The sequence below is a fragment of the Pipistrellus kuhlii genome, unplaced genomic scaffold (genome assembly GCF_014108245.1).
Source record: "Pipistrellus kuhlii isolate mPipKuh1 unplaced genomic scaffold, mPipKuh1.p scaffold_m20_p_43, whole genome shotgun sequence".
NCBI classification, from domain to species: Eukaryota; Metazoa; Chordata; class Mammalia; order Chiroptera; family Vespertilionidae; genus Pipistrellus; species Pipistrellus kuhlii.
Window position 1 is genome coordinate 763310 of NW_023425544.1, and position 12426 is coordinate 775735.

Sequence of the window (12426 nt, forward strand, 5' to 3'; positions counted from 1 at the left end):
TTTCTTGATCATTGTTTAAGATTAGCTCTTTAATAGAAAATTAAATCTCAAACATGATTTTCTTATATATTGGGGTTCAAGTAAACATAACTTTTGCCTGAAAGTTATATAAAAATATGCAATAGAAATAAAGGTAGTCTGTAAATATGTATATGAACCCAGACATCTTACAGAATATTAAATTCAGTTCAACAATACACTGATAAAGATGTTTGTGACCAATAATATTCAAACACAAGTTCTCATTTTAATGTTTTGTTAACTTACATGAGCAAGGAACTCCATAAAGTTGTGGTTTTTTAAAAATATATATTTTTATTGATTTCAGAGAGGGAGAGGTAAAGAGAGATAGAAACATCAATGATGAGAGAGAGAATCATTGATCGACTGCCTCCTGCACACTCCACTCTGGGGATCAATCCCACAACACAGGCATGGGCCCTGACCTGGAATTGAACCATGACCTCCTGGTTCATACATCAGTGCTCAACCACTGAGCCACGCCGGCCTGGCCTCTATAGTTTTAAAGTCATATTTTAATATCTCTAGTCATTTACAGCTGCTATACATTTTTGTTACTTAGTAAGTACACTTTTATCTGGCGACTTACTTTCAGAAAAAAAAAAAGAAATTTAAAAATAAAACTATTTAGTATTATAAAACATTTTCTTAAAAATCATAATTTGATTTGGTTATATTAAAATATTGTTTAAAGAATGTGGGTCTTGTGTGTGGTATATTATGAGAGTGATTTCGAGAGGATTTTATTTTTAGCATATTAATTCTTTACAAAATTTTTAAGCAAATAATTCAATCTGTATTAAGCTGTACTGAGAGGGCATTTGATACGCAGTTTTGCTCAGTAATATAAAAATGCAATTAAAATAAGTATTTGAAAGTCATCATAGTTATAAGAAACATTTGTTTAGGATATGACTTTGTATGTAATAATTTTGCAGCTTCTAATTTAACTGACTCATAAGTCACCTCCCCTGCCACTTTTTAACGCAAAATGACACTTTCTGTATTCACTTTTGTCAGGCAATAGCTTTTGAGTATTTCCTGCTCCTTGGCCTCTCCTTGGTGGATTATTGTGTAGGCAAATCAACAATAGCAAAGCAGGAAGAAGGTTGGCAGTGCAGTTAGCACTGTCCCAAATCATCTCATCTATAGATGATTTGGGACAATTTTGCCAAACATTGAATAATTTTCCTGTGGGAAACTTGAGCCCTAAAAGGAAATGAACATAGCTAAAAGTCTGCATATCACATGGGACTTAGATTTATTTTTAGAATGGCACTATCATGCCATATTTGGATTGAAACAATGTGATAGCAGTACATTATTTTATTAAAGAGCTTTTTTTTCCTGAAGAAGTCATCTAATTTTTTATTACATTTGTATGATATAGATTTAATATAAGTTATAACTATTCATAGTGCTTAAGTATGTATTAAAGTTAGAGGCACTAATTTGGCAAACTTTTCTGGAGCCTGTTTTTTGGGTCAGTTGTCTGTAGTAAAAGACTCTTTGGCAGTTCATTGATTACATAGTTGTCATGCTTGAGTTAAATAGTTTTCTCTATTGGAAAAAAAAAAAAGAGTAAATAAGAATTATTACCAGGGGGTTGGTATAGTTATTTGATTGTCTTGAAATGGAAGAGCTCTTTACTAAATGAGGCAGTGTTAATAAGAGAAACTCAAAAGGATTTTTTTCCTCTTGAGGAAAAAAAAAATTTTTTTTTAAGATAATCAACAAAAGTACTTTATACTTTTTATACTGAGCTTTACGGTGTTTTGTTTAGCACAGTTCATTGGTTAAAAAGCCACTTATTGAATCATTTACATTTTGTATCACTTTTTCTGTTGCCTGATTTATCTTCTTTGTAATTGCATTTGGATAAGATAAATTATGATGGTGGTGAAATACAATGGATTTCTGAATTGCATGCTATCTAGAATTGCAGATTCCTGGCAGGGCACTAAGTCCCAAACACGGGAAAATCTGCCAAACACATTTTGTCCCTTGGCTTCCCTCCCAAGGTTGAAAATATGCCAACGTCATAAATGTCAAGTATGATGGGGTATAGCCACCACTGATGTACAGGACCTCATGATACCTGCTTCCCATGCAGCATCTCATTTGTTTCTCATAAACTCTGTAATGAAGGAACCATAGCTTAGGTTTTACAGAGAACGATATTAAAGCTCAGACTAGTTAAGAGACTTGTCCAAAAGACTTATACAAAATACATAAGGGGGTGGTGGTGTGTGTGTGCTGTATTCAGAAACAGAATTTCCTGATCCCAGAGTTAGAGTTCTGTTCATTATATTGTGTGGTCTTAGTAGGACACCCAAATTCCGCCTTCTCGTTCTTTGTCAAAAGTACAACTCCAGTTGTCATGTAGTTGTGGCCGTATACTGAAATGCCTTCCATTATTTCCATGCTTGTGGAAATCTAGTTCCAGTCTGCTCTCTGTGTGATGTGTTGGAAATTGATGTTTTAAAGCATTAATTACTGAATACCAACACAATATTTTATATAGGTTAAAGATCAATTACTTATCTCTTTTTGGTTCAGCTTTTTAAGTCTTTTATTAAGTGTTATTCAATGACAGTTTTATTGAAATTAATTATTTTTGCCTCTAAGAGCAAATCCCCAAGATAAATACACAAAGCAATATCTAACCAATCCAATCCCCACTGAAATAAAACCCCTGTTGTTGCACTGGTGGGGAGGAGCAGCACTGCAGGCTGAAAGGATGCTGGTCACACAGGGACAAGTATCAGTATGTGTGCATAGGCACATGTGTTTTATGTCCTTGTCTCTGAGTTTAAGATAAAGATGACTTGCCCTGTCCATCAATCAGATATGTTTATTTATAAAATTCTTGTTGATTAAACTATGAAATGGACTTGAAGGGCTTTTTATATAAATACACTGTACCTCATATTTTTAAGGTTTGGAGGTACTTTATTAGAATACTTATAATTCAATAAAACAGGAAAATATAAATAAGGAAGCGATTTGGAAAATAGAGGTAGAACAAAAAGATAATAGACAGACAAGCTATGAAATCCTGTATTGCTTAAAGTTGGACTGTGAACTTGGTCCTGAGCTTCCTATTGGCCGAAGGAAAAATGGACATTTAATTCCATGGGGGGAGGGAATACTCATATTTCTGTAGGAGTGTCAGAATTTCTGATAAGGACACTGAGTAATGTGGTTGGTGTCACCTATCTCACTATGCAATACAAGGTTTCAATAGCATTTGTGTGTTTTTTGTTTTATTAAAAAAAATAGATTCTTAAAACATGCCAATAGCACAATCTTGTGAAGGTGGTTCTTTGAGAGACCAAGATATTGTGGTCTACATGTCATTAGGACCTTAGTGATTTCTGCTTTTTCATAAACAGTGAACAGCCTTCATCCAATGAAGCAAGCACTTTTATACAAGTAAAAAGAAAAGGCACATTTTCAAAGTCTGTGTCGTGTTGATTTCAGTTATGAGAGTCTAGAAAACCAAAACACCTTTTTATGTATTGAGAATTATAAGTGCCACTGACTACTGAGAAGAGAATTCCTTCACTTTCACCATATATGTATTTGGGTTAAGAATGTGGACTAGGAAAAAAACCTCCAAAACAGTTGGGTTCCAATACTAGCTCCTCACTCTCTTGCCAAGTGATTTAACTTCTTTCATTTGTGAAATGGGAGAAATAGCAGAACCCACCTCAGAGGGTTGTTACAATAGATGTATCTATGTGATTCATCTATATATAAGGTGCTTAATTAGAATAGTGACTACAAATCTGTCTTAGCTCTTGTTATCTTTGCTTAATTATTTCTGTCAAAGTGAATTTGTCAAAATTATTTCTGACAAGTTGTAACTGACTTTTTAAGAGCAAAATGTAACCAAAAGATTATTTTATTTCTGTGAAGCATATTGTAAAGATAGGATATCCTTTAATGGAGTTGAGTGGGTTTTTGTGTTTCTGTTTTATTGTTTTCTTAAGTATTACACGATGGCTTTTAACAAAGCATGTATAACATTCTGGACTAGACTTAAGATCTAATTTTTTCTTTAGGCATTAAGCTACTATGGAAATAATAATCTTTCCTATGCTGGTTATTTCTCATGGCAACCTTCCATTGCATTTTCTTTGTTTGGGTACTTTCTTTTTCTTCCTGCCATTCTTAGCTTTCTATTTTTTAACTTGAGTTTACAAAGGGTGTGTATTCAAAGGGTTTCCTCCTGTTCCCAGTACCTTATTAATCCTGAGAAGTTACCCAGTGGGCCAATTCTCACAGTAAGGTATAAAAATAGTCATCCAGAAAAATTACAGAATGTGGTACCACTGTTTGAACTAATGGACGACTTTCAAAACCAACACAGGGAGAAAAAAATGGCACAAACATCATTTCCTTAGATTTTTCTCTACACAAATTATTTTAGAAGAGCCTTAAAAATTTAAAAAGTAACAAAGTATCACCATTGCTTTATCATATACACTAAAAAGAGCATGAGAATTGGAGCCAAGAAAGAAATCTCTATAAATCACTCACAATAACAGAGCCTACTTTTGATTTCTGTTGAACTAATTCCCAGTGTTCATTTCACCGATTTTCTTCCACAAATTTAGTCCAGCATTTCATTGATTGCCTAATAAGTACAAATAAGTGGCTTACCCTTACTAAGCCTGACTTTCTATTTTGTATAATAAGGAGGTGATACTGTTGCTCTTTCTTTTAATACGACTTTTTAGAAAAATTATTGATTTTAGGGAGAGAGAGAGACATTGATTTGTTGTTCCACTTATTTATGCACCCATTGGTTGCTTCTTGTATGTGCCCTTACCGGAGATCAAACCCACAACCTTGGTGTATCAGGATGATGCTCTAACTATCTGAGCTATCTGGCCAGGGCTTTTTCTCTTTTAATAAACTTTATTTTTTATTTTTAAAGAACTGTTTTATATTTACAGAAATATTGTGAAAATAGTATAGTGTTTTGATATACCTTTCACAGCTTCCCCTATATCTTACATTGATATGGTACATTTTTTGCAATTAATGATTATATTGATGCATTTTGTTGTTGTTGTTAATTCTTACCCGAGGATATTTTTTTCCACTGGGGGAAAAAAAAAATTTTTTTTTTTTAAGGGAGAGTGGAAGGGAGGGAAAGGAGGAAGAGAAGAAGAGAGAGAGACACCAGAAAATACGGTACATTTTTAAATGAAATTCTCTTCAGCAACATATGTATTATTCAATACATGAATATACCATTATTTATCACTTTCTCTATGGGGGACATTAGGGGATTTTAATTTTTAGCTATTACAGATAAGGTTATGCTGAACATTTTTGTACATATGTTGTTTCTATTGGATGTGTGTTGTTGTTTCTTCTGGGTAGGAGTGGAATTGCTGGGTGTAGGTGGATGTGTGTTTAACTACTGCCCTGTAAGTCACCAAATTGTATTATTTTATACCTCCATCAGCAGCAATTGAGAGTCCCGATAGTTTCGTGTCCTCACCAACACTTGGTATTGTCTGTTTTCTTTAGCCAGTCTAATATGTTGCAGTGTGTGTGTTTATAATTTCTGAACTACATATACTGTTTATATTGCTGCTTGAAATGTAGGGGACAATATATCACTATAATTACAGGGTTTTCTTTAAACCTTTACAACATAGGAAATACAGAAATATACTTTACAATATACAGACTTTGAAAATGGACTTTTGTAAATTGGAGCAGACATTAAATTTTATTACATGAAAAAAAGCATGTATTCAAAAGAATATACATTTCAAGTTATTGCAGCTCATTTGCATAATTTCTTCAGGTAAAGCATGCATGAAATTAATCAGAAGTAGCTGCCTTCACTGTTGGTGTCTATCCAGTAAAGCTCCTTGGAAAGCAGTTTGGCAATGAGCACAGGCTTTAAATTAGTCAGATCCCATAATCGCAAAGTATTTATGACCCTGGGAACATAGTTAGCTGGAAGTCTAGAGAAATGACTGGACGAGAGAGGAATATCACTTTAATTTTTAAACTTGAAACAGGAGTTGTCAGGCTCTTGGATGGTGACCTGAATATGATATAGGTTCTTTAAGGAGAATCAAGGCTATTGTCTTGACTATGAAGACAACACATTGTTAAAATAGAAGGCCATGCGTCTGTGCTCTAGTTCTTTAATATGTAAGCAAATAAAATTTAACAAGGGGAAGATATTAGAAATAGCTGAATGATTGGTATATTTTATGAAGGATTGCTGACATTATTGACATTTGTTCAGTTTTAGTTGAGTCATGACAAACAAGGAAACAGTTTTTCTACATTGGCAAAAGCAAGGGATATTTTCCCGTAGCCTGTTGAATCCCTTGGCATTTGGTGGACTGGGTTCATATTGCTCATACTGATGTGCACATTTTTTATGCCACTTGCACCTAGGATAAACCCAATTCAGGGGCTTCTCTTTTCTATTTATTTATTAAATAATTCTTTATTGTTAAAAGTATTACACACGTCAGGAGCTTCTCTTTTCTATTGAGAACCTGACACATAATCTGCATGCCAAGAACCAATTAAAGCAGCAATTTTTGTACCCAGCTTTTTAAACAGGAGCACTCTCCCTACTTTTGAGATTAGACATGGCATTTTCCTATGGTAAGTCTGTTTTAATAGAACATTTTACCTGTTACAATAGAAAGGGCACCAGCATCACTTTCTTGCAGCAGGGATGGACTATACATGAGGTGTATAGAGTGAAATAGGTTGCTTTTCTTCAGTCTCCCCCCCCACCTTAATATTAGCTTTTGCTTTTGTTTGAATAGTTGATTCCTAAAGATGTAGTAACTCTGGGCATGCATATGTGTATATATGTTCCTGAAGCTTCTTTAAGTATGTAAATGAGAAGACCTTGTTGTATAAACCAAAACATATGGGTTCAGGACTGACCGCTAAGCCTTCTCTTTCTTTGTGTTTTCACAGGAGTCTCCTCAGGACAGTGCTATCACCCGGGATATTAACCGGACATTCCCAGCCCACGACTACTTTAAGGATACAGGAGGAGATGGACAAGATTCCTTATATAAAATATGCAAGGTATTTCATGTCACAGACACAAAAAAAGATTCAGTTTTGAATGGCCACTGTGGTTCTTGGATATTATGCAAAATACAACTACAAAGTGTAATGTGTATAAGACTGTAAAATCAACGATAAGAACACAATTTTAGACTATGATGAATAGGAATTAATTAGAAATAAAATGATAGGGCTCCTTTTACCCTTTTAATCAAGACTTTCAGATAACAGTTGCCTGGCTCCACGTTTATACTTTTAAAAAATTGGTTTTATGAAACCAGTTGAGTTCTGTAATATTGCAAGCTCCTTTTCAGTACGCACAGTGTAAATGATGCACTTGCCACCTGGGATAGTCGGACAGTAGGACATGCCAATGCCTATCCAGGTGGACTTTTAACACTGCAGCATAATAAGTGCTGGGAAATACTGACCAGCCTGTTAAAAGGTATGTACTTGGGAGTTTTAACAATAAATGTGTACCGTATTCTTCTTCATGGAAAAATAAGACATCCCCTGAAAATAAGACCTAGCGCATCTTTGGGAGCAAAAATTAATATAAGACACTGTCTTATTTTCGGGGAAACAGGGTACATATGAAATACAGTCAAAGAATGAGAAGTGTCCTTAAGGAACTTACATATTATGATTGAAAAAGTGAAACTAACAACTAGTTTTAGGACAGGCTAGCAATAAAGGGTGATTCTTCAATGATAAACTAGGTGCTTTAAACTATATAGGCAGTTAGAATTTACAGAAATGTTTATTGGGTTTAATTTTAATTTCCCCATAGGATGTACAAATCTCTGATTTTGGTTGAAATCCCCTTCTCTGATCATTCTTTTCTAGCCCTTCTCAGTTATGCTTCCCATTTAAGCAGCCAATCCAGCTTCCCAGAAAGAAACCCTGTGGTCTTAGCCAGTTTGGCTCAATGGATAAAGCATCAGCTTGTAGACCAAAGGGTCCCAGATTCGATTCTGGTCAAGGGCAAATGCCCAGGTTGTGGGCTTTATCCCCAGTGTGGTGTGTGCAGGAGGCAGCCAATCAGTGATTCTCTCCCATCATTGATGTTGCTATCTCTCTTTTCCTCTCCCTTCCTTTCTGAAATAAATAAAAATATATTTAAAGATAAAAAGGAAAGAAACCTTCTGTTCACTGCCTTTAACCCTGTTGCATTCTGCTTTCTACCTCATGATGATCTTTGTGTAGCTCTCTCTCCTCTTGACTTCTCACCCTCCTGGTTGTGCTCTCCCTTCTCTCACAATTTTATCCCTCATTATTTTATCCCTGGATGCCTGTTCCTGAAACAGGCCTGCCTCCTGAGACATAGGTGTTCACTCATTGAGTGCTATGCTCTCTACTGTCTCCTTAGTGAGTCTTTTCACCCCCAAAGCTTCAGCTGTTACCGCTACACAGATGTTCTCACATCTGCATTAGCTCAAGGCCTAGCTGGTCTCCATGAAAGTCTATCAAATAAATCAAAACAGATCTACTAAAAATAGAACTTATTTACAAACACGTTTTGCACTCAGTCCTCCGCATCCACTGGTGTTGCATCTGCTGAATCAACCAGTGGCAAATCAAAAAATATTCAAGAAAAAAAGAAGTCCCAGAAAGTTCCAAAACCAGAACTTGAATTTGCCATGCCCCAATCGTTATGTTGAATCCAGGAAAATAAAGTCATGTGGAAGCACACCCCGCTATCGCCTATATGCAAATATAGATTGCATGCAAATACTGCATCATTTTATATGAGGGACTTGAGCATTTGCAGATTGATATCCACAGGGGTCTTAGAACCAATCCCCTGTGGATACTGAGGGACAACTGTATTATGGGGAAAATTTTTTTTTAATTGACTTAGAGAAAGAGGGAGAAACATTAATGTGAGAGTGCAACATTTATCAGCTGCCTCCTGCACATTCCCTACGAGGACATGTGCTCTGACTAGGAATTGAACCAGCCACCTTTTGGTGCATGGGACGATGCCCAACCCACTGAGCACACTGGCCAGGGAAAAATGTTTATGGAAATTTTCAGACGTAAAAATTTAATAGTATAGCTGTAAATGTCTCTTCATCTAGATTTAATATTTATCAATATATTGCTACAATTGCTTCATTAACATTTTCCTTGAAGTAGTTTAAAGCAAATCTCAGCTATCATGATCCTAAATTCTTTGCTGTACATCTCTAAAAAATAAGACCATTCTCCATGTAGTAGCATCCATCATTATCCATCACTATCACTTAGTAGCCACTCATTCAGATTTCCCTAAATGTCTAAAGTTTGGTTAGAATCCGGACTCAGCATATCCATATGTTTAGTTATTCTCTTTTAATGAAAAACAGTTTTTCTTTACCCCAATGCCATTGTTAATGAAAAACAGTTTTTCTTTACCCCACTGCCATTGTCTTGCTGAAAATACAATCACTTCTCTGTTAGTTTTCAGTTCCATCCTTTGGCCTGAATTTGGTATGATTGATGTATCTTGTTAGTCATACTTCCCTCGCTGTCCACATCCTCGCACAGGTCTCTATCATATGGTGCCAGCACTCTTACAGATGCTACCTTGCTTTTGGATTCTAGCCTATCTATTATCTTCTCTTTGTCGACTGAAGAATCACTTCACTGGCCTCCACTGAAACGTATAATCCTTTCCCATAACCCACAGAATGAAATAAAAATTCTTAGTTTGGCCCGGGTGGCCTGGCTGAGCATCGATCTGTGAGCCAGGAGGTCACGGTTTGATTCCCAGTCAGGGCACATGCCCAGATTGCTGGCTTGATCCCTAGTGTGAGGCATGCAAAAAAGGGAGCCAATCAATGATTCTCTGTCATCATTTATGTTTCTCTGTCTCTCCCTTCATCTCTGAAATCAAATTTAAAAAAAAAAAATCTTAGTTTATTTCCTGGACCTAGACTCCTTAACTTAACAGTAAAGGCATTTTATAATATATCCTGGCTTATTCTCTACATACTTTATATTTCAACCTCATTGAACTTCTTAATATATTCTGGTTGATTTACTTGTCAAACTCCCCAACTGAACTGTGAAGTTCTCAAGGACAGGGATCATTGCTTATGTGTGTTAGTTTGGGGAGCACTTGGCACAGTGCTTGGCATTAAATATTGGATTGATGAAATGCCTTTACTTCTTTTTTATAGTTTTCATGAACCTTATTTCCAGACTTTTTCCAAATATATCATGTACTTTCATGTGTGTGGGCATTCCTTCAAGCTTTTCCATAAGCTTGAAAAATATGCTCCTCTCCATTCTCTATCTGTAGAAAGTCAATACATTTTCAGCCTAGTGCATAATTGATTAAACTATGTGCTGAGTATGTGACATGAGAGGACTGAAAATAATACATCGACTCTGTTATAAACACTATGATTATTCTCATCTTACAAATCTGTATATATAAAAGCCTAAGTGACCATTTGACCATTCGACCATCCAGCTGATAGCTATGATATGCACTGACCACTAGGGAGCAGACATTCAATTCAGGAGCTGCTGAGCTGCAGTGACTTGGCAGCTGCAGTTCTCAGGTGATGCACCCGGAACCAGAGAGGAGGGAGCCCGATTCTGGGGTGTGTCACCTGAGAACTGCCCTCTTGCAATCCAGGACCCCTCAGGGGAAGTTGGAGAGCTGGTTTTGGCATGATCCCCAAAGTCAGGCCGAGGGATCCCACTGGTGCATGAATCGGGCCTGTAGTAAAAAATATAAGTAATAGGCTTAAGTTCTTGACCTGGATATTAGCTGCTAGGGATTTCAGCCCAATTCTAACTCTGAAGCCTGTGTTCTTTCTTGAACAATCAATTACTGATTGATAACCTTCACAAACTTTGAGCTGTGTTTGCATATATTACTATTAGTTTGTAACACAGTTTTAACAACATAGGTATTAACACTTGTTAATATTTACATAGTTGAATATAAAACTATTGTATTATAAACAGGTCATTTCTAAGCCCTATACACATCTTGTTTTTGGAAAAGTATGTGTTTTTCTGTGGCCCTCTCATCAGACAAGCTTTGATCAAATGGGAGATATGTGATTATATTGAATTTTACCTGAATTCATGAAAACCTGATTATAGCATACATATGTAAAAAGCTAGAGTTTCACCAAAGTCTAATGATAAGATTTATATATATGTTGACTTAATTTTCATCTAATAAGCATTGGCATAACATTTTGCTAAGTGATTTGATTTCTAAACATAACACATTCTAAATTGCATTCTGGGACACAAAGGAAACTTGTGGATAATGAAGGGAGTTTCATTAGAAATAAGTTTGTCATACAGGAAATAACATCTTGAATCTATAGGAATTCCCCTTTCTACCACAACTTACATGAGGACCAGAGTATTAATCATAAAGACAAGATTGAAAAACAGCTGAAGAACCAAAGAGCAAACCACAAGGAATGTTAGATGTCAGTATTCTGTTAAACATGATGATTGGAGAGATGGGTAGTGATCTTCCGCTGCCAAGAAAAATACAAAATAAGAATTCCAGAGGAACCCACAAGCTGTTTCAGAGCAGTCCCTCTTATCAGAAAAGTTATTACTGGCATTGCAGAGAGAATTGTATTTTGGTGTCTTTGCCAAAAGACTTTTTCCCAGAACGAAGATGAATAACATTAACAGTGTTTAGTGAGTGCCTGCTATGTGTGAGGATGAAGGTTTAAAATGCAGTGAGGTAAGGGCATAACAACCATATACGTGTAGCAAGTACCATAGAAGCACAGAGAAGAGGGAATTCTGGGCGAATAGAATATGTTTGGAGCCTATTTTTCAGACAGAGGGAAAAGGCAATGAGTTATGACAACCTTTTTTAGTGCCCAAGTGGTGTTTGCATAACCTTCTCTGCTTCTTGGCAACAGAAGGTGGCATGGTGACAGTTTTATTTATTGTAAAATAAAAAATGGGATTGGAGAGAAATGTTTGCATCATTCATTGACCATCAAAATGCCACAGTGCAGGGTGGGTAGCATCTTCCAGTTCCTATGTTCAAGGTCCTATAGGGCAACTGTGGCCTATGACTGACTACATTCAGTTACACCTCCTGTGTTGTTGTTGTTTTTCAGGCTTATTCTGTATTTGATGAAGAGATTGGCTATTGCCAGGGCCAGTCATTTCTCGCTGCTGTTCTGCTTCTCCATGTGAGTAAATGTGTCTCTGTTATGACTTAGACATGGCCTACCCCAGCTCATACTAGCCTTAATCTTGTGTATGGTTTTGTATTGGCTTTGGCCAGGCTCTAGGACATGATTTTTAACTCGTATATCTGGAAAACTTTTTTTTTAAGTTAATGTCATC

The 12426-nt window shown here is 36.1% G+C and overlaps 1 protein-coding gene across 11 annotated transcripts in view; it reads left to right on the forward strand.

The window, feature by feature from the left end:
• Window positions 1-12426, forward strand: part of RABGAP1 (RAB GTPase activating protein 1) — a 110443-nt gene that overhangs the window by 70364 nt on the left and 27653 nt on the right. For all 11 annotated transcript variants that reach the window (XM_036411869.2, XM_045572046.1, XM_045572048.1 and 8 more), the window contains 2 exons: window positions 7000-7113; window positions 12195-12269. In XM_036411869.2, the coding sequence (XP_036267762.1) occupies window positions 7000-7113; window positions 12195-12269 (189 nt within the window). The remainder of the gene's footprint in view (window positions 1-6999; window positions 7114-12194; window positions 12270-12426) is intronic.